Genomic DNA, 24,136 nt, shown 5'->3' with positions numbered 1-24,136 from the left:
TCACATGGGGAGTACTTAAAGTGTTACTAAACCCCGGACTCTGTATTCACTATATCCAGTCTCCCTGGACCCTGCATTCACTATATCCGCTCTCCCCGGACCCTGCATTCACTATATCTGGTCTCCCCGGACCCTGCATTCACTATATCTGGTCTCCCCGGACCCTGCATTCACTATATCCGCTCTCCCCGGACCCTGCATTCACTATATCAGGTATCCCCGGACCCTAAATTCACTATATCCGGTCTCCCCAGACTCTGCATTCACTATATCAGGTCTCCCCGGACCCTAAATTCACTATATCCGGTCTCCCCAGACCCTCCATTCACTATATCCGGTCTCCCAGGACCCTGCATTCACTATATCCGGTCTCCCCGGACCCTCCATTCACTATATCCGGTCTCCCTGGACCCTGCATTCACTATATCCGGTCTCCCCAGACCCTGCATTCACTATATCCGGTCTCCCAGGACCCTGCATTCACTATATCCGGTCTCCCCGGACCCTGCATTCATTATATCTGGTCTCCCCGGACCCTGCATTCACTATATCCGGTCTCCCCGGACCCTGCATTCACTATATCTGCTCTCCCTGGACTTTGAATTCACTATATCCTCTCTCCCCAGACCCTGCATTCATTATATATGGTCTCCCCGGACCCCGCATTCACTATATCCAGTTTACCCAGACCCCACATTCACTATATCTGGTCTCCCCGGACCCTGCATTCACTATATCTGGTTTCCCCGGACCCTGCATTCACTATATCTGGTTTCCCCGGACCCTGCATTCACTATATCTGGTTTCCCCGGACCCTGCATTCACTATGTCTGGTCTCCCCGGACCCTGCTTTCCCTATATCTGGTCTCCCACAGTACACAGAACATGGAAGTGCAATTATTTTAGTAAATATAAACCGCTAAATACCTTTTCTCATCAGCAGTATATAGCAGCCTTGTGACTTCTATCAGCGTCCAGCAGAGCACAGGTTAAAGCTTGTAGGAGGAGTTTTCATTCTGCTCTAGGAGGATTCAGAACCCCTGACTTCTGTCTGGACAGTACTCATTGGCTCTGTGCTGATCACATCCACTCTCCCAAGGAAAAAACAAAAACAAAAAAAACCTCTCTAGCAATACACACCAAACTGAGCATGTGCAGAGTGACTCCACACGATATGTCTTATCAGGAGATAGGAGGAGGACATTGGAAGAAGGGGAGGATCAGAGAAGACAGGATCAAACAGCCTTTTTACACAATGCAGAGGATTAACCCATTAGGTTCCGCCGTGAGTATATCAAGCATGCTTTACTGCATATAGATTGTAAGCTCCCAGGATCAGGGCCCTCATATTCCTTCTGTACTGAAATGTATTGTTGCTGTATTGTCTCCCGTTATATTGTAAAGCGCTGAGCAAACTGTTGGCGCGATATATATCCTGTATAATATACAGACTGATTTTACTGCTGTGGGTTTATTATTATTATCATTATACAGGATTTATATAGCGCGATTCTCCCATCGTTGATTAGAAATTCATACTTTTCATACCCGATCACTCAAATTCGATGGTTGCACAAAAATCGGATGTTTCTGTGGCCCACTAATTATTATATAATTATTATTATACAGGATTTATATTATTATACAGGATTTATATTATTATTATTATACAGGATTTATATTATTATTATTATTATTATACAGGATTTATATTATTATTATTATTATTATTATACAGGATTTATATTATTATTATTATACAGGATTTATATTATTATTATTATTATTATACAGGATTTATATTATTATTATTATTCAGGATTTATATTATTATTATTATACAGGATTTATATTATTATTATTATTATTATACAGGATTTATATTATTATTATTATACAGGATTTATATTATTATTATTATTATTATACAGGATTTATATTATTATTATTATTATTATTATTCAGGATTTATATTATTATTATTATACAGGATTTATATTATTATTATTATTATACAGGATTTATAATATTATTATTATTATTATTCAGGATTTATATTATTATTATTATACAGGATTTATATTATTATTATTATTATACAGGATTTATAATATTATTATTATTCAGGATTTATATTATTATTATTATACAGGATTTATATTATTATTATTATTATACAGGATTTATATTATTATTATTATTATTATTATTATTATACAGGATTTATATTATTATTATTATTATACAGGATTTATATTATTATTATTATTATTATTCAGGATTTATATTATTATTATACAGGATTTATATTATTATTATTATTCAGGATTTATATTATTATTATTATACAGGATTTATATTATTATTATTATTATTATTATTATTATTATACAGGATTTATATTATTATTATTATACAGGATTTATATTATTATACAGGATTTATATTATTAATATTATTATTATACAGGATTTATATTATTATTATTATACAGGATTTATATTATTATTATTATTATTATACAGGATTTATATTATTATTATTATACAGGATTTATATTATTATACAGGATTTATATTATTATTATTATTATTATACAGGATTTATATTATTATTATTATTATTATTATTCAGGATTTATATTATTATTATTATACAGGATTTATATTATTATTATTATTATACAGGATTTATAATATTATTATTATTATTATTCAGGATTTATATTATTATTATTATACAGGATTTATATTATTATTATTATTATACAGGATTTATAATATTATTATTATTATTATTCAGGATTTATATTATTATTATTATACAGGATTTATATTATTATTATTATTATACAGGATTTATATTATTATTATTATACAGGATTTATATTATTATTATTATTATACAGGATTTATATTATTATTATTATTATTATACAGGATTTATATTATTATTATTATTATTATACAGGATTTATATTATTATTATTATACAGGATTTATAATATTATTATTATTCAGGATTTATATTATTATTATTATACAGGATTTATATTATTATTATTATTATTATACAGGATTTATATTATTATTATTATTATTATTATTATTATACAGGATTTATATTATTATTATTATTATTATACAGGATTTATATTATTATTATTATTATTATTATTATACAGGATTTATATTATTATTATTATTATTATTATACAGGATTTATATTGTTATTATTATTATTATACAGGATTTATATTATTATTATTATTATACAGGATTTATATTATTATTATTATTATTATTATACAGGATTTATATTATTATTATTATACAGGATTTATATTATTATTATACAGGATTTATATAGCACCAACAGTTTGCTCAGCGCTTTACAATATAACGGGAGACAATCCAGCAACAATACGTTTAGTAACACTTTGTAATGAATGTGACTTTAGTACTCTATTAAAGCGTATAACTGCATTAGTGTGAACGCCGGGCTCACAGCATTATATTATTTTACTATTTTGTGCCAGATTTCCTTTTTATAATAAAAGAACGAGGTGTCTAGTACTCTTTCCCACCAAATGAAAGCCCAATTTGTCTTGTTAATAAGAAAAAAAAAAAAGGTATCGATCCGCTGGGTAGTAGTTGTGACACTATGCAGTTTTACTATCACATGTCAAAGTTGCAAATCTGTTCATGTGTTGTGATTTGTTTCCCCTTTGCAATGAAGGAGTTAATGATATAGTCGCAGGTTTTTTAGCATTTATACTATTCCACAATTTTTTTTAAATGCTGGGAATTTATTTATGCAGAACAGTCTATGGAAAATCAGTGATTGCTATGTATGTATATGTGTATATACGGTGTAGCGATGCCCAGGGGCGTCCCTAGTGCAATAACACTTGGTGACACCCCCTCCAACGATCCCCGCAGAATGGATCTCATCTGCTGATTAAGCATAATGGATTGGAGTCCGATCCATTATGCTCCCCAATCCGCAGATCTGATCCATCCTGCGGGGATCGTTGGAATGCATCCTGTACGGGGTGACACCGGACCCGCTCCATGAAAAGGTAAGTTGTAAAGCATGCCGACAATCCCCGCAGGATGGATCAGATCTGCGGATTGGGGAGCATAATGGATTGGACTCTGATCCATTATGCTCAATCCGCAGATCCGATCCATTCTGTGGGGATTGTCAGCATGCAACCTATACGGGGTGACACCGGACCTGCTCCACGAAAAGGTAAGTTGTAAAGCAAGCCGACAATCCCCGCAGGATGGATCGGATCTGCGGATTGGGGAGCATAATAGATCGCACTCCGATTCATTATGCTCAATCCGTAGATCCGATCCATCCTGCGGGGATCGTCGGCTTGCTTTACAACTTACCTTTTCGTGGAGCAGGTCCGGTGTCACCCCGTATAGGTTGCATGCTGACGATCCCCCCAGGATTGATGGGATCTGCGGATTGGGGAGCATAATGGATCAGACTCCGATCCATTATGCTCAATCCGCAGATCCCATCCATCCTGCTGGGATCGTCGGCTTGCTTTACAACTTACCTTTTCGTGGAGTGAGTCCGGTGTCACCCAGTGCGGTAGGTGTCACCCGGTGCGGTGCACACCCCCCGCACCTGCCTAGGGACGCCATGCCCATGTTTATGCGATCCTCAGTGTTTGTGTGCATAGTGATTATCTGCAGAGGGGCAGAGGGCTTTTCTTATCAGTGGACAGAGGGAGTGGTTATCAGTGTTGGTTAACAATGCACTTAACCCTTAGGATACCATATCTCCAACCACAACACCCCGTAGCTATTAACCACTGGACCTCTGGGCCTTTTTCTGACACCTTTTTGTTTACATGTAAAAATCTTGTAGCAGTCAGACATCACTAACCGGATCAATCTCTGTTTTTGGTAGAAATTATATTTCTACATGGCAAATAATTTCCTAGCAGGTGTAGTAAATAGAAATCCAACAGACCCAACAGTCATGACATGCATGCTGCTGATTCTGTGTCATTGAATCACTCATTGAAAGGGGCATGTTCAAAATAATAGCCGTGTGGAGTTCTATTAGTGAGGTCATTCATTCTTTGAAAAACAGGTGGCAATTATTGCCCTTATTTAAGGAAGGAAGGCAGCAAATGTTTGACATGCTGGTTACAGTGCATTTCTCTCTGAAATTCTGAGGAAAATGGGTCGTTCCAGACATTGTTCAGAAGAACAGCGTACCTTGATTAAAAAGTTGATTGGAGAGGGGAAAACATATAAAGAAGTGCAGAAAATGATCGGCTGCTCAGCTAAAATGATCGCAAATGCTTTAAAATGGCAACCAAAACCTGAAAGACGTGGAAGAAAGTGAAAAACTACCATTCAAATGGATAGAAGAATAGCCAAAATGGCAAGGACTCAGCCAACAATCAGCTCCAGGAAGATGAAAGAAGGTGTGACGTTCCCTGTGAGGACTGTTACAATTAGAAGACGCCGATGTGAAGCCAAGCTATCTGCAAGAAGTCCCCGCAAAGTCCCACTGTTGGAAAAAAGACGTGCTGAAGAGGTTACAATTTGCCAAAGAGCACATTGACCGGCCTAAAGGGAAATGGCGCAACATTTTGTGGACTGATGAAAGTAAGATTGTTCTTTTTGGGTCTAGTGGGCGGAGACAGTTTGTCAGACGACCCCCAAACACTGAATTCAAGCCACAGTACACTGTGAAGACAGTGAAGCATGGTGGTGCAAGCATCATGATATGGGGATGTTTCTCATACTATGGTGTTAGGCCTATTTATCACATACCAGGGATCATGGATCAGTTTGAATACATCAGAACACTTGAAGAGGTCATGCTGCCTTATGCTGAAGAGGAAATGCCCTTGAAATGGGTGTTCCAACAAGACAACGACCCCAAACACACCAGTAAACGTGCAACATCTTGGTTCCAGACCAACAAAATTGACGTTATGGAGTGGCCAGCCCAATCCCCGGATCTTAATCCAATAGAAGACTTGTGGGGTGACATCAAAAATGCCGTTTCTGAGGCAAAACCAAGAAATAGAGAAGAACTGTGGAATGTCGTCCAATCATCCTGGGCTGGAATACCTGATCACAGGGGCCAGAAGTTGGGTGACTCCATGCAACACAGAGGTACAGCAGTTCTCAGAAACAGTGCGACTACAACCAAATATTCATGAAGTCATTCAAAGGAAAGCAAAATCTTCAAATATTTTTCAGTTTATATAGTGAATGTTTGAGTTTGTAAAGAAGAATACAAACACTGCGATTTTTTTGAACCGTCTAATATTCACTTTTCTTCAATTTTTTTTAGAGGAACAACACAAATTTGATCTATTTTTCTTCATGTTATGATTTGGAATAGAATGTGTCGTGTTCCCAATGCATTTGTGTGGATGGAAAAAAAAGCTATTAGAAGGATTTTCAGCTTTATTCACTTTTTTCAACACACTGCTATTATTTTGAACACAACTGTAGATACCATACCTGTGAGATCCCTGGAAGGTGGAAACCATTGAAGTAGACACCGCTACTCCAGGGATCTCCACTTGCTTCCAGGTCCCGTGTTGAGTGGTCCTGCAGACTATTCCTTCAGCCCCAGATCCACACCAGCTCCAGGTCCTTCAGACTATTTCTCCAGCTCCATGTCCACAGTTGCCCCAGGTTAAGCAAACTATTCTTCAAGCCCCAGGTAAAGCAGATTATTTTTTTCAGCCCCAGGTCCACAACACCCCCTGGTAAAGGATACTTTTCCTCCTGCCCCAGGTCCATACCAGCCCCTGGTCAAGCATACTATTCCTCTAGTCCCAGGTCCACCTTAGCCCCAGGCTCTGCAAACTATACTTCTACCCTCAGGTCAAGCAGACTGCTCCTTCAGTCCCAGGACCATACCAACCCCAGTCTTTGCAGACTATGTCATCCAGCCCCAGGTTCACATCAGTCCCAGGTCCATGCTAAAGTACTGACCTTCAGTTATGAAGCTGAAGGAAGTATTAATGGACTACAAGTATGGTCATTTTATTTGTTTCTCACTGTCGTTGAATAAATGTCATAATTCAACTATTTGGTACAGGTTATCTGTCATAATTTGTATTTTTAAAGCTGATTTATGGAAAGCGCTATGGCCCATGGTGGAAATCAAAAATCGGCAACTACAAAATGGTGTGCATCAACGACCCGACCATCTTGGAGAAGGTGGTGCGAGAGGAGGGCAAATATCCACTTCGAAATGAGCTCGACCTGTGGAGGACCCACCGAGAAATGCGCAGTCTGGCCTATGGACCGTTCACTGAGTGAGTTCATAGAGGATCAGGTATCACAGCACCAGAATCACTATACGGAGGCATACCAGTGTAATGTACCGCAGAGTAAGATACACTGTATGGAGGCATACCACTGTAATCTACACAGGGTCAGATTCACTATACGGAGGCATACCAGTGTAATGTACAGCAGAGTCAGATTCACTATATGGAGGCATACCACTGTAATCTACAAAGGGTCAGATTCACTATACGGAGGCATACCAGTGTAATGTACCGCAGGGTCAGATTCACTATATGGAGGCATGCCAGTATAATGTACCGCAGAGTAAGATTCACTATATGCAGGCATACCACTGTAATCTACACAGGGTCAGATTCACTATATGGAGGCATACCAGTGTAATGTACCGCAGAGTAAGATACACTGTATGGAGGCATACCACTGTAATCTACACAGGGTCAGATTCACTATACGGAGGCATACCAGTGTAATGTACACAGGGTCAGATTCACTATATGCAGGCATACCACTGTAATCTACACAGGGTCAGATTCACTATACGGAGGCATACCAGTGTAATGTACCACAGAGTAAGATTCACTATATGGAGGCATACCACTGTAATCTACACAGGGTCAGATTCACTATACGGAGGCATACCAGTGTAATGTACAGCAGAGTCAGATTCACTGTATGCATGCATACCACTGTAATCTACACAGGGTCAGATTCACTATATGGAGGCATACCAGTATAATGTACAGCAGGGTCAGATTCACTATACGGAGGCATACCAGTGTAATGTACCGCAGAGTTAGATTCACTATATGGAGGCATACCACTGTAATCTACACAGGGTCAGATTCACTATATGGAGGCATACCACTGTAATCTACACAGGGTCAGATTCACAATACAGAGGCATACCAGTGTAATGTACCGCAGGGTCAGATTCACTATATGGAGGCATGCCAGTTTAATGTACCGCAGGGTCAGATTCACTATATGGAGGCATACCAGTGTAATGTACCGCAGGGTCAGATTCACTATATGGAGGCATGTCAGTATAATGTACCTCAGGGTCAGATTCACTTTATGGAGGCATGCCAGTACAATGTACCGCAGGGTCAGATTCACTATATGGAGGCATGTCAGTATAATGTACCTCAGGGTCAGATTCACTTTATGGAGGCATGCCAGTACAATGTACCACAGGGTCAGATTCACTATATGGAGACATACCAGTGTAATATATCTCTGGGTCAGATTCATTATATGGAGGCAAACCAGTGTAATGTACCGCAGGGTCAGATTCATTAGATGGAGGCAAACCAGTGTAATGTACCGCAGGGTCAGATTCATTAGATGGAGGCAAACCAGTGTAATGTACCGCAGGGTCAGATTCACTATATGGAGACATACTAGAGTAATGTGCCATAGGGTCAGATTCACTATATGGAGGCATACCAGTGTAATGTACAGCAGGGTCAGATTCACTATATGGAGGCATACCAGTGTAATGTACAGCAGGGTCAGATTCACTATATGGAGGCATACCAGTATAATGTACCGCAGGGTCAGATTCACTATATGGGGGCATACCAGTATAATGTACCGCAGGGTCAGATTCACTATATGGGGGCATGTCAGTATAATGTACCGCAGAGTCAGATTCACTATATGGGGGCATGTCAGTACAATGTACCAGAGGGTCAGATTCACTATATGGAGACATACTAGCGTAATGTGCCATAGGGTCAGATTCACTATATGGAGGCATACCAGTGTAATATAACACAGGGTCAGATTCATTATATGGTGGCAAACAAGTGTAATGTACGATAGGGTCAGATTCATTATATGGAGGCATACCAGTGTAATGTACCATAGGGTCAGATTCCCTATATGGAGGCAAACCAGTATAATGTACCATAGGGTCAGATTCACTTTATGGAGGCATGCCAGTACAATGTACCACAGGGTCAGATTCACTATATGGAGACATACTAGCGTAATGTGCCATAGGGTCAGATTCACTATATGGAGGCATACCAGTGTAATATATATCTGGGTCAGATTCATTATATGAAGGCAAACCAGTATAATATACCATAGGGTCATATTCCTTATATGGAGGCATACCAGTATAATGTACCACAGGGTCAGATTCACTGTATGGAGACATACTAGCGTAATGTACCACAGGGTCAGATTCATGTATGGAGACATACTAGCGTAATGTACCACAGGGTCAGATTCACTGTATGGAGACATTCTAGCGTAATGTACCACAGGGTCAATTTAATTATATGGAGGCATACCAGTGTAATGTACCACAGGGCCAGATTCACTTTATGGAGGCTTACCTCTGTAATGTTCCACAGGGTCAGATTCGTTATATGGAGATATACTGTACACTGAATACGAAGCTCTACTGTTTTATCGGGAAATCTGTGGCTGAAGACCGGTGCTCCTGGCTGGGGTGTGCAGTCCCTTTACACCTGGAAAGTATTAGCCGGAAACTCAGTAAACTCCAAAATATGAATCCTTTATTGGCTATATGTAGAAAACACAGTGAATGCAGCTAACACGTTCCATCCATTATGGCTTTACTCACATGAGTAAGGCCACAACAGCCGAAAATGTGTCAGCTGCGTTCACTGTGTTTTCTATATGTAGAAAAGAATAAAGAATTCATATTTTGGAGTTTACTGAGTTGCCGGCTAATATTGGCTTCTAATATGGACTTAACTATTATAATGTATCCTTACGTACTGTTTGGAATATGTAGGCTGCCATAACTGGCCTTCTGAAAATGCATGTTGCTTGGCTGTCTCACACTATAATACTTCTTGGGTCAATAATCTAATACAAGTATTCTGCAGGTTGTATAAAGTCGGCCGTAGATGGATCAAATCTCAGCTTGTTTAGGAGGGACCGGCCAAGGTACGATCCACCTATGGGCAGACTGGTTGTACTGAAGGTGATCCATCCATCGATATCAGTACAACAGCCTGTCTGATTTTATTTTGTTGTATAAAATTACTGCCGGCAGTTATAGCCACTAGTGGTAATCATTGTGTTCTTGCTGCTGGGAAGTCTACTCGCTGGGAGAACACATTAGCTCCACAGGACAGATTCCCCCATCAAGACTGACGGTGTCGATGGGGAATCAAGTCATTTTCTTTCTTACCCGTGGTGGAAGGAAAGAAAATCATATCATCTATGGCCTGCTTAAGAAAGGAGTCAGACAGCTTACTAAGTTGACTGACAGAACCCCATTATTGTCTCTGAATTCAGCCTACACAAGCCTGCCATTGGCCGTTTGTTGCCCATGTATTGCCACAGCTTCCTTTTTGTTGCTTGTTTATCGCAGTGACTGCCTATGTGTTGCCCATGTATTGCCACAGCTGCCGTTTTGTTGCTTGTTTATCGCAGTGACTTCCTGTTTGTTGCCCATGTATTGTCACAGCTTCCTTTTTGTTGCTTTTTTATTGCAGTGACTACCTGTGTGTTTCCCATTTATTGTCACAACTTCCTTTTTGCTGCTTGTTTATTGCAGTGACTGCCTATGTGTTGCCCATGTATTGCCACAGCTGCTGTTTGTTGCTTGTTTAATGCATTGACTGCCTGTGTGTTGCCCATGAATTGTCACAGCTGCCGTTTGTTGCTTGTTTATTGCAGTGACTGCCTGTGTGTTTCCCATTTATTGTCACAGCTTCCTTTTTGTTGCTTGTTTATTGAAGTGACTGCCTGTGTGTTGCCCATGAATTGTCACAGCTTCCTGTTTGTTGCTTGTTTATTGTAGTGACTGCCTGTGTGTTGCCCATGTATTGCCACAGCTGCCGTTTGTTCTTGTTTATTGCAGTGACTGCCTGTTTGTTGCCCATGTATTGTCACAGCTTCCTTTTTGTTGCTTGTTTATTGCAGTGAATGCCTGTGTGTTGCCCATGTATTGTCACAGCTTCCTTTTTGTTGCTTGTTTATTGCAGTGACTGCCCGTGTGTTTCCCATTTATTGTCACAGCTTCCTTTTTGTTGCTTGTTTATTGCAGTGACTGCCCGTGTGTTGCCCATGTTTTGTCACAGGTTCCTTTTTGTTGCTTGTTTATTGCAGTGACTGCCCGTGTGTTGCCCATGTTTTGTCACAGGTTCCTTTTTGTTGCTTGTTTATTGAAGTGACTGCCCGTGTATTGCCCATGAATTGTCACAGCTTCCTGTTTGTTGCTTGTTTATCGCAGTGACTGCCCGTGTGTTGCCCATGAATTGTCACAGCTGCCTGTTTGTTGCTTGTTTATTGCAGTGACTACCTGTGTGTTGCCCATGTATTGTCACAGCTTCCTTTTTGTTGCTTGTTTATTGCAGTGACTGCCCGTGTGTTGCCCATGTTTTGTCACAGCTTCCTTTTTGTTGCTTGTTTATTGCAGTGACTACCTGTGTGTTGCCCATGTATTGTCACAGCTTCCTTTTTGTTGCTTGTTTATTGCAGTGACTGTCCGTGTGTTGCCCATGTTTTGTCACAGGTTCCTTTTTGTTGCTTGTTTATTGAAGTGACTGCCCGTGTGTTGCCCATGAATTGTCACAGCTTCCTGTTTGTTGCTTTGTTTATTGCAGTGACTGCCTGCGTGTTGCCCATGTATCATCACAGCTTCCTTTTTGTTGCTTGTTTATTGCAGTGACTGCCTGTGTGTTGCCCATGTATTGTCACAGCTTCCTTTTTGTTGCTGACATACCATCATGATTGCATGTTTATTGTCTCCATAATTGCCCTTTTGTTGCCCGTTTATTGTCATAGTTGTCAGTTTGTTTCCCATGTATTGACACGGTTGTAAGTTCATTGCCCATATACCATCACGATTGCTAATTTGCTACCTACAAACTGTTGCAATTGCCCATTTGTTGTCTATGTATTGCCATGATTGCCAGTGTGTTGCCTGCATATTGCCACATTTACATCCTTTTTTTTTTTTTTTGCTGTATAACCAGTTCTGGTTAAGCCGGCCATAGATGGTTTGAATCTCAGCAAGTTCACCAGGGACTGAACAATATATAGGCAGGCTGAATGTACCCAAGTTGATCGATGAATCAATTTGGGTACAACGAGCATGTCAGGTTTTACATGTGATTTTTGCTAGTGGCTATTATAGCCGTGACGGGGATTATAGTTCTCCTGATGGGGACCCCCCTCCCCACCGGTAGAACACAATGGCCTTTGCGAGTTAATCCCCCCATCAACATTCACTGTGTTGATGGGGGAACCAAGTGATTTTCTTTCCTGCAACCTGTGGGTGCAAATTGCACCATCTATGGCCAACTTTAAACGTCATGGAAGGTTTGGATGTCTAGACATTCTTGCCTGGCCAGACATGCTACAACCAGATTTGACAAGGCTGGCATATTTGGATGGGAATCAGATTGCCTGGGCAGGCCTTCACCCTACTATCTAAGGAAGGCTGGAAATCAAATTGTAACTTGAGTGGCCAGCTATAAAAGAAAGGGCTAGGTCAGGGGCGGACTGACCATTTGGAAACTCGGGCACTGCCCGAGGGCCCGGGGTCAGTAGGGGGCCCAATGAGATGCCCCTGGTACCTTTTTCATAGGCTTTTTTGAGTTTGGGCAAGGACACAGGGGCCCCATGATCCCCTATTGCCCGGGGGCCCCATGAGTTGTCAGTCCACCCTGGGCTAGGTTTAGGATCGCAGCGTAGGATCTTAAAATCTAAAGGTATCCACTAAAAATTATCATCGTATCTAGGCAAGGACACAAATGGCACGCCCTGCGCACCGTCCTGAACAAGAGGATGCTGAAACCGTCCGAAGCCAAGAGCTACGCCGGGAGCATCAACAACATTGTTTCGGATCTCATGGTCAGACTGCAGGACTTGCGCAAAGAGAGCCCCACCGGCGACATGGTCAAGGACTTGGCGAATGAGTTATATCGCTTCACTTTTGAAGGTATGTCCTACACTGCCAGTTTTGTCCAGATGATGCTGGAGGACATCCATCATCGTTCCTAGATTGTAAGCTCGAAAGAGCAGGGCCCTCAAACCCCTCGTGTATTGTCTTGTTACTGTATTGTCTCATGTACTGTCCCCCACTATAACGTACAGCGCTGAGCAGGGGCGGACTGACAACTCATGGGGCCCCCGGGCAATAGGTGATCATGGGGCCCCTGTGTCCTTGCCCAAACTCAAAAAAGCCTATGAAAAAGGTACCAGGGGCATCTCATCGGGCCCCCTACTGACCCCGGGCCCTCGGGCAGTGCCCGAGTTTCCAAATGGTCAGTCCGCCCCTGGCGCTGAGCAAACCTTTTGGCACTATATAAATACTGTATAATAATATAATAATAATAATGTAGCACTTTCCTCCCCAGCCTAACCATCCATTAATGTCCCTTTAATTCAGTTTCAATCATGGAGGCTCATTGTCACATGTGTGCAGCACCTATTGTGGCCATGATCTGCCTGAGTTGCATGGAGAAACATAGACAACCTCTTTGTTTCCCGCTCCCTCAACCTCTTAGCGATCACGGAAACCTGGATCCAGTCCACTGACTCTACTTCCCCTGCTGCACTCTCCTACGGAGGTCTCACCTGGACCCACTCACCCAGGCCTAACGGTTGTAAAGGTGGTTGGGTTGGTCTGCTCCTGTCACCGCAGAGCACCTTCCGAGTCCTCCCAAATCCCCCCTCCCTATCCTTCTCCTCCTTCGAGGCCCACTGCGTCCGACTATTCTCCCCAACCCCCCTGAAGATTGCTGTGATATACCGGCCTCCTGGATCCATACCCCGCTTCCTGGATGACTTCTCCTCCTGGCTACCCTTCTTCCTCTCCTCTGAGCTACCCACCATCATCCTTGGGGATTTCAACATCCCTGTCAACCTCGACAACCCGGACACAGCCCGTCTCCTCCACTTAACCTCCTCCTTTACACTTGCACAGTGCATACAATCCACCACCCACTCCGACGGTAATATCCTTGATCTTGTCTTCTCCAACCGCTGCGCTCCCCACAACCTCACTAACACCCCCTTCCCTCTCTCTGACCACAACCTGATTACCTTCTCTATCTCCCTGGAGCGACTATGGCGCAAAACCAAATCCCAACAAGCCTTCACCCGCTACAAATCTGCCTTCCACACCTACACCTCCTCCCTCCATGCTGCCAAACAGGCCTACTTCTTGACCCTCATCAAGGCCCTCTCCTCCAATCCTCGCCGACTCTTCTCCACCTTCAACTTTCTACTCTCACCACCCCCACCTCCACCCAGCACCTCACTCACTGCCCTTGAGATTGCCAATCACTTCAAAAACAAGATTGACACAATTCGCAAGGACATTGCCGCAACTCACACACCCTCTCAACCCGTCCCCTCTCACACAGCTACCCCCTTATCCCCCCTCCCCCTCGACATAACCCGCAGGGACTTCGTCGCTGCTCAAACTCTCTCCAACCCTCTTCACCCTCACTCAGCTACACCCTCATCACCCCTCTCCCACGGCCCCACCACTGCTCTGACCTCCACTTCCACCCCACATTCCTCATACTGAAGCTCCCCCCCACACTCCGCACCTTTGACCTTACTACCATCGAGGAAGTCTCCAAGATCCTCTCTGATGCCCACCTCACCACCTGCCCCCTCGACCCTATCCCCTCACAACTCCTACGACCTTCCTCCTCCTCCATCCTACGCTCCCTCACCCACATCTTCAATCTCTCCCTCTCCTCAGGCACTTTCCCCTCCCCTATGAAACATGCACACATCACCCCCATACTTAAAAAGCCCTCCCTGGACCCCATTGACCCGAACAACCTCAGACCCATCTCCCTGCTCCCATTTACATCTAAACTCCTCGAGCGCCTAGTCTACACCCACCTATGCTCTTACCTCAACGATAACAACCTCCTCGATCCCCTACAGTCTGGCTTCCGTCCCCTACACTCCACCGAAACTGCCTTACTCAAACTCTCCAACGACCTGCTAACCGCCAAAGCTAATGGACACTATTCAGTGCTCCTACTCCTTGACCTCTCTGCGGCCTTTGACACAGTCGACCACCCCCTCCTCCTCAAAAAACTACACTCCCTCGGCCTCAGAGATTCTGCTCTCTCCTGGCTCTCATCCTACCTGTCACAACGCTCCTTCAGCGTTACCTATAATGCTCCCACCTCCCCCTCACTCCCCCTCTCTGTTGGGGTCCCTCAAGGCTCTGTCCTCGGGCCCCTTCTCTTCTCCATCTATACCTCCTCCCTTGGCCAACTCATACACTCTCACGGCTTCAACTACCACCTCTATGCCGACGACACACAAATCTATCTCTCAAGCCCCCACCTCACCCCCTTGGTCTCTGCCCGAATCACACACCTACTGAGCGACATATCAGACTGGATGTCGCTCCACTTCCTTAAATTGAACCTCTCCAAAACCGAGTTTCTTGTCTTCCCCCCAGCCCGGACCCCACCCCCCATTGATTTCTCTATCACATCGAATAACGCTACCATCAAACCCGCCCTGCAGGCCAGAGTACTTGGTGCCATTCTGGACTCCAACCTATCCTTCCAGCCCCAAGTCCAATCTTTAACAAACTCGTGCAGACTCCACCTCCGCAACATCGCCAAAATCTGCACGTTCCTAACCCCAGAAACCACTAAACAGCTCATCCACTCCCTCATCATACCACGACTCGACTACTGCAACTCCCTCCTCACTGGCCTGCCTCGCCGCTGGCTATCCCCGCTTCAGTCGATCCTGAATACGGCTGCCAGACTCATTCACTTTTCCAACCGCTCCATCTCTGCCACCCCCCTCTGCCAATCCCTCCACTGGCTTCCGATTGCGCAACGGATCAAATTCAAAATCCTAACACTGACGTACAAAGCTGTCCACCATACTGCCCCGAACTACATCACTGACCTAATATCCAAGTACCACCCAACACGCGTTCTCCGCTCCTCACAAGACCTCCTTCTCTCTAGTTCCCTGGTCTCCTCCTCCCATGCCCGCCTTCAGGACTTCTCCAGGGTGTCACCCATCCTCTGGAACTCCCTGCCCCAACCCATCAGATTATCACCTACTCTCCTCTCCTTTAGGCGCACCCTGAAAACCCATCTCTTCAGGGAAGCCTACCCCACCCCCTGCTAACTTGCCGACCTCCTCCACTCTTCCTACCACTCCATCCCCCACAGCTATCTCCTCCTGTACCACCATCCCCTCCCTCCTAGATTGTAAGCTCCAAAGAGCAGGGCCCTCGATCCCCTCATGTTTTGTATTGTATTGGTATTGTTCTGTCACATGTTCTGTCCCCTTTGTAATGTACAGCGCTGAGCGAACTATTGGCGCTTTATAAATACTGTATAATAATAATAATAATAATAGAGACCCAGTCATTGCATCACAGAGTCTATATAATGTAACAAAAACAGGTTTTAATTAAAATGTCATTAACCTGCTGATAAGGGGGAGGAATGCAGAATGCAGAGACCATACAGTCAAATTGTAACATGTATGATGATGTAACATGATCTCTTCTAGGGGTCGCCTATATCGTGTTTGAGACTCGGACTGGCTGTCTGAATAAAGAGGTCCCCCCAGAGACACAGAGGTTTATCAATACAATCGCTGAGCTGCTGAGGAATTCCGTCTACGTCACATACCTCCCTGAATGGACCAGAGGAATCCTACCCTACTGGAAAAAGTACATCGATGGCTGGGACAGAATCTTTGCTTTTGGTAAGTGCGGTCATGCCACATCACCCTAAAATCCAGGCAGCCCCCCCCCCCCACTCTTACCCCTCTCACCCCATCACCCTGCAAACACAAATCCTGGATCCTGGATTCTTCTCAGTATCTGCTCTTCTTCGGTATGTATGGACCCAGCACAGTACCACTTCTCTTGTATTGTATGCCAGGTGTAATTCTCAGTATCTGTTCTTCTTCGGTATGTATGGACCCAGCACAGTATCACTTCTCTTGTCCTGTATGTCGAGTGTAATTCTCAGTATCTGTTCTTCTTCGGTATGTATGGACCCAGCACAGTACCACTTCTCTTGTATTGTATGCCAGGTGTAATTCTCAGTATCTGTTCTTCTTCGGTATGTATGGACCCAGCACAGTACCACTTCTCTTGTGTTGTATGCTGGGTGTAATTCTCATTATCTGTTCTTCTTTGGTATGTATGGACCCAGCACAGTACCACTTCTCTTGTTCTTGTATGCCGGGTGTAATTCTCAGTATCTGTTCTTCTTCGGTATGTATGGACCCAGCACATTACCACTTCTCTTGTATTATATGCCGGGTGGAATTCTCAGTATCTGTTCTTCTTCGGTATGTATGGACCCAGCACAGTACCACTTCTCTTGTATTATATGCCGGGTGTAATTCTCAGTATCTGTTCTTCTTCGGTATGTATGGACCCAGCACAGTACCACTTCTCTTGTTCTGTATGTCAGGTGGAATTCTCAGTATCTGTTCTTCTTCGGTATGTATGGACCCAGCACAGTACCACTTCTCTTGTTCTGTATGACGGGTGTAATTCTCAGTATCTGTTCTTCTTCAGTATGTATGGTCCCAGCACAGTATCAATTCTCTGGTCCTGTATGCCAGGTGTAATTCTCAGTATCTGTTTTATTCTGTATGTTGGGACCCAGAACAGTAGCACTGCAACCACGACCAGCCCCAGTGGTGTAGATAAACCTATAGGGAGCCCATTGTTCCATCACCTAAGTGAATGAATCAATCGTTCCGGAATTCATTGTGACAATCATTAATGTCAGTTCTGACAAACTGTACTTTATAGGACTGTACATATAGTTTAGACCAGAGGACTCCAAACTTCATAAAGAAAGGGCCAGTTTACTGTCTATCAAACTTTAGGAGGGCCGGACTGTGGCCAGTGGCAGTAGAACATGCCCCAGCATCAGTGGGAGTCCACAATGTCCACAATGTCTCAAATTTGATGGTCAGTAGGATTTACAAAATTAAACAGCGCATGTGGTGAGTAGGAGGAGTAATGGTGCCCCATCATTGGTATCAGTGGAGGAATAGTGCCCCATCATTGGTATCAGTGGAGGAATAGTGCCCCATCATTGGTATCAGTGGAGGAATAGTGTCCCATCATTGGTGTCAGTGGGAGGAATAGTGTCCCATCATTGGTATCAGTGGGAGGAATAGTGCCCCTATCATTGGTATCAGTGGAGGAATAGTGCCCCATCATTGGTGTCAGTGGGAGGAATAGTGTCCCATCATTGGTATCAGTGGGAGGAATAGTGCCCCTATCATTGGTGTCAGTGGGAGGAATAGTGTCCCATCATTGGTATCAGTGGGAGGAATAGTGCCCCATTGTAGGTGACAGTGGGAGGAATAGTGCCCCATCATTTGTGTCAGTGGGAGGAATAGTACCTTATCATTGGTATCAGTGGGAGGAATAGTGCCCCATCATTGGTATCAGTGGGAGGAATAGTGCCCCATCATTGGTATCAGTGGGAGGAATAGTGCCCCATCATTGGTATCAGTGGGAGGAATAGTGCCCCATCATTGGTGTCAGTGGGAGTAATAGTGCCCCATCATTGGTGTCAGTGGGAGGAATAGTGCCCCATCATTGGTGTCAGTGGGAGGAATAGTGCTCCATCATTGGTGTCAGTGGGAGGAATAGTGCCCCATCATTGGTATCAGTGGGAGGAATAGTGCCCCATCATTGGTGTCAGTGGGAGGAATAGTGCCCCATCATTGGTATCAGTGGGAGGAATAGTGCCCCATCATTGGTGTCAGAGGGAGGAATAGTGCCCCATCATTGTTGTCAGTGGGAGGAATAGTACCCCATCATTGGTATCAGTGGGAGGAATAGTCCCCCGTCATTGGTGTCAGTGGAAGGAATAGTCCCCCATCATTGATGTCAGTGGGAGGAATAGTGCCCCGTCGTTGGTGTCCATGGAAGGAATAGAGCCCCATCATTGGTGTCAGTGGGAGGAATAGTGCCCCATCATTGGTATCAGTGGGAGGAATAGTGCCCCATCATTGGTATCAGTGGGATGAATAGTGCCCCATCATTGGTGTCAGTGGGAGGAATAGTGCCCCATCATTGTTGTCAGTGGGAGGAATAGTGCCCCATCATTGGTATCAGTGGGAGGAATAGTCCCCCATCATTGGTGTCAGTGGGAGGAGTAGTGCCCCATCATTGGTATCAGTGGGAGGAATAGTGTCCCGTCATTGGTATCAGTGGGAGGAATAGTGCCCCATCATTGGTGTCAGTGGGAGGAATAGTGCCCCATTGTTGGTGTCCATGGAAGGAATAGAGCCCCATCATTGGTGTCAGTGGGAGGAATAGTGCCCCATCATTGGTGTCAGTGGGAGGAGTAGTGCCCCATTGTTGCTGTCTGTGGAAGAAATAGAGCCCCATCATTGGTATCAGTGGGAGGAATAGTGACCCATCATTGGTGTCAGTGGGAGGAATTGTACCCTATTGTTGGTATCTGTGGAAGAAATAGTGCCCCATCATTGGTTTCAGTGGGAAGGATGATGCCCCATTGTTGGTGTCAGTGATAGGAATAGTGCCTCAAGGGCCAGACAAAAGCAAACAGAGGGCCACAACCTGCCCACAGGCCGCAGTTTGGAGACCAGTGGTTTAGACCTTTCTTTCTTTGTTCTATTTTCTAAATGAACAGCAGGGCGGCGCTCTCCTGACTGTCTGGTTGGTTGTTTCCAGGGAAGAAGTTGATTGATAAGAAGATGAGTGAGATCCAGGAAAGGCTGGAGAGAGGAGAGGAGGTGCAGGGGGAGTACCTGACCTACCTGTTGTCCAGCGGAAAGCTGACCATGCCCGAGGTGTACGGCAGTGTGTGCGAGCTGCTGCTGGCCGGCGTGGACACCGTATGTAATCAATGTGTATTTGTTTATTTTTTTAAAGCTTCTGCAATGTGGGGCCTATTCTAAAATAAAAACAAAAATGTAACGCATAAAACAACACATTACAAAGCACACACAGAAGTATCAGCACCTGCTGTAAAAATATCCCTACTAATAGACTTTCTTTACTTATTTATGTAGAATATCCATCTCCTGGAAACCCCATATATTTTGGAGAGCTGAACCCCCTGACAGTCCCTTCTATCTCTTGGGGACTCTATTGGTGAGATCTCTGGAGTCCCCGGGTCTGTACACCTGCTGTGCTCATTATGGGGGGATCCCACCATCCCTGTGCTGAGTTCCCAGGTCTGTACACCCGTGGTGCCCATTATGGGGGGTTCACACTATCCCTATGCTGAGTTCCTGGGACTGCACACTTGCTGTGCCCATTATGAGGGGTTCCCGCCATCCCTGTGCTGAGTTCCCGGGTCTGTACACCTGCTGTACCCATTATGAGGAGTTCTCACCATCCCTGTGCTGAGTTCCCGGGTCTGTACACCTGCTGTGCCCATTATGAGGGGTTCCCGCCATCCCTGTGCTGAGTTCCCAGGTCTGTACACCTGCTGTGCCCATTATGAGGGGTTCCCGCCATCCCTGTGCTGAGTTCCCAGGTCTGTACACCTGCTGTACCCATTATGAGGGGTTCCTGCCATCCCTGTGCTGAGTTCCCAGGTCTGTTCACCTGTTGTACCCATTATGAGGGGTTCCCGCCATCCCTGTGCTGAGTTCCCAGGTCTGTTCACCTGCTGTGCCCAATATGAGGGGTTCCCGCCATCCCTGTGCTGAGTTCCCAGATCTGTTTACCTGCTGTACCCATTATGAGGAATTCCCACCATCCTTGTGTTGGGTTTCCAGGACTGTTCACCTGCTGTATCCATTATGTGGGGTTCCCACCATCCCTATGCAGAGTTCCCGGGTCTGCTCACCATCCCTACCCATTCCCAACCATTTTGTCCCCACCACTACAGCTTCAAGGGTCCCTCCACTCCAGGGCATGGTCTGTGTGCACACTCATGGCAGTCCTTCTGGTAGCAATGGACTCCACTCAGTCCTGATCCTGCAACACAGCCTAGTATTGGCTTTCTTCAATGTCAGAAGCCTCACAAGGAGCTTCACACAGCACACCTCTCAACCTGGCTGTCTATGTGAGATTGTGTCTAGCAGTGTGCCTTTCTAGTCTTTACTGAGCAAGGGAGAATGTCACCAGCACACCGAGGATCACCAATACGGGTCCAAAGGTTTTAATGACCGATCACATAGTTACAGCAAGGCAACGTTTCGGAGTCTCGCAGGACCCCTTCATCAGGCATGTGACCTATGTGACATCACATGCCTGATGAAGGGGTCCTGCGAGACTCCGAAATGTTGCCTTGCTGTAACTATGCGATCGTTCACTTTTGGACCCGTATTGGTGATCCTCGGTGTGCTGGTGACATTCTCCCTGGCTGATTCTGTTCGGTTCCAGACGACGGTCGCTGCAGCACCCACTTATACGCACCACCATTTTTAATGCAGGAACGTGTGCGTTTGGAATGTATACTTGCCTTCTAGTAACCTGAAAGGAGCTGTAGTGAGAGAGATGAGTCTTTGTGTTGACTGTTTTAACATGTGTCAGGTTGAGCTACTGAGCTCAGTAAACAACAGAAAAAGAAAGACGCACAGGAGATGCACCGAATCGCCATAACAGGAATTGCCTGTATAGCTGACAAACATAGAAAGAGTAGGATTGCCCTGTAACAGACGACCCCCTCCCCCAGGTATGGGAATCGTTTGGTGTCGTGCCCTCAGGCATTGCAACAGAATGTAGACTGTTTTGTTGATGATCCATTCAGGTGAGATTTTGATATAAAAACAACAAATACCTCCTCTGCTTCTTGTCCTTCACAGACATCCAACACACTAACCTGGTCTCTCTATCATCTGGCAAAAGACCCGGAGCTCCAAGAGGCCCTGTACCAGGAGTCCATCAAGGTTGTTCCTTTAGGTCAAATACCCACCGCAGACGACATCACCAACATGCCCCTTATGAGGGCAGTTATCAGAGAGACCCTGCGGTGAGTCTGGGGACGGGGATGATGTGAGAACACACAGCCTGATTAGAAGAAATGTTGCAACTTTTTTCTCCTAACTTTGCTACTTCTCGGCGAGAAAACTTGGTGTTGGATATTCAACATCTGCAGAATTCATTTTGTAAAATCAGGTGAAACGTTGCAGTTGAAGTGCAGCAAGATGTATTTTGCAACCGTAAAAGATAACAGATGTCATCTGCAAAAAAGGTATGAGCAAAAAGGTGACACTCATCCTGCTCCCCCTCCCAGTACTGAATCAGTAGCTCAGTTCACCCCACTCCTCCACTCCACGCAGGGAGTCTTCAGCTCAGCTCTCCCTACTCCTCCACTCCACGCAGGGAGTCTTCAGCTCAGCTCTCCCTACTCTTCCACTCCAATCAGGGAGTCTTCAGCTCAGCTCTCCCTACTCTTCCACTCCAAACAGGGAGTCTTCAGCTCAGCTCTCCCTACTCCTCCACTCCACGCAGGGAGTCTTCAGCTCAGCTCTCCCTACTCCTCCACTCCACGCAGGGAGTCTTCAGCTCAGCTCTCCCTACTCCTCCACTCCACACAGGGAGTCTTCAGCTCAGCTCTCCCTACTCCTCCACTCCACGCAGGGAGTCTTCAGCTCAGCTCTCCCTACTCCTCCACTCCACGCAGGGAGTCTTCAGCTCAGCTATCCCTACTCCTCCACTCCAAGCTGTGAGGCTGCAGCTCAGCTCTCCCTACTCCTCCACTCCAAGCAAAGAGTCTTCAGCTCAGCTCTCCCTACTCCTTCCCTCCAAGCAGGGAGTCTGCAGCTCAGCTCTCCCTACTCATTTACTCCAAGTGGGGAGTCTGCAGCTCAGCTCTCCCTACTCCTCCACTCCGAGCGGGGAGTCTGCAGCTCAGCTCTCCCTACACCTCCACTCCGAGCGGGGAGTCTGCAGCTCAGCACTCTCTACTCCTCCACTCCGAGCGGGGAGTCTGCAGCTCAGCTCTCCCTACTCCTCCACTCCAAGCGGGGAGTCTGCAGCTCAGCTCTCCCTACTCCTCCACTCCAAGCAAAGAGTCTTCAGCTCAGCTCTCCCTACTCCTTCCCTCCAAGCAGGGAGTCTGCAGCTCAGCTCTCCCTACTCATTTACTCCAAGTGGGGAGTCTGCAGCTCAGCTCTCCCTACTCCTCCACTCCGAGCGGGGAGTCTGCAGCTCAGCTCTCCCTACACCTCCACTCCGAGCGGGGAGTCTGCAGCTCAGCACTCTCTACTCCTCCACTCCGAGCGGGGAGTCTGCAGCTCAGCTCTCCCTACTCCTCCACTCCAAGCTGTGAGGCTGCAGCTCAGCTCTCCCTACTCCTCCACTCCAAGCAAAGAGTCTTCAGCTCAGCTCTCCCTACTCCTTCCCTCCAAGCAGGGAGTCTGCAGCTCAGCTCTCCCTACTCATTTACTCCAAGTGGGGAGTCTGCAGCTCAGCTCTCCCTACTCCTCCACTCCGAGCGGGGAGTCTGCAGCTCAGCTCTCCCTACACCTCCACTCCGAGCGGGGAGTCTGCAGCTCAGCACTCTCTACTCCTCCACTCCGAGCGGGGAGTCTGCAGCTCAGCTCTCCCTACTCCTCCACTCCAAGCGGGGAGTCTGCAGCTCAGCTCTCCCTACTCCTCCACTCCAAGCAAAGAGTCTTCAGCTCAGCTCTCCCTACTCCTTCCCTCCAAGCAGGGAGTCTGCAGCTCAGCTCTCCCTACTCATTTACTCCAAGTGGGGAGTCTGCAGCTCAGCTCTCCCTACTCCTCCACTCCGAGCGGGGAGTCTGCAGCTCAGCTCTCCCTACACCTCCACTCCGAGCGGGGAGTCTGCAGCTCAGCACTCTCTACTCCTCCACTCCGAGCGGGGAGTCTGCAGCTCAGCTCTCCCTACTCCTCCACT

The 24,136-nt window shown here is 45.3% G+C and overlaps 1 protein-coding gene across 1 annotated transcript in view; it reads left to right on the top strand.

Moving 5' to 3' along the window:
* Window positions 1-24,136, top strand: part of LOC149457527 (sterol 26-hydroxylase, mitochondrial-like) — a 50,523-nt gene that overhangs the window by 10,753 nt on the left and 15,634 nt on the right. The window contains exons 2-6 of the mRNA XM_089683572.1: window positions 7,125-7,315; window positions 13,043-13,242; window positions 16,821-17,018; window positions 19,990-20,153; window positions 22,077-22,243. Coding sequence (XP_089539698.1) covers window positions 7,125-7,315; window positions 13,043-13,242; window positions 16,821-17,018; window positions 19,990-20,153; window positions 22,077-22,243 — 920 coding nt within the window. The remainder of the gene's footprint in view (window positions 1-7,124; window positions 7,316-13,042; window positions 13,243-16,820; window positions 17,019-19,989; window positions 20,154-22,076; window positions 22,244-24,136) is intronic.

The sequence above is a fragment of the Staurois parvus genome, unplaced genomic scaffold (assembly GCF_062004578.1).
Source record: "Staurois parvus isolate SC_StPar_1 unplaced genomic scaffold, SC_StPar_1.0 ptg000315l, whole genome shotgun sequence".
Classification (NCBI taxonomy): domain Eukaryota; kingdom Metazoa; phylum Chordata; class Amphibia; order Anura; family Ranidae; genus Staurois; species Staurois parvus.
The sequence above is the reverse complement of the archived record's forward strand: the minus strand, read 5'-3'. Positions and strand labels throughout refer to the sequence as shown.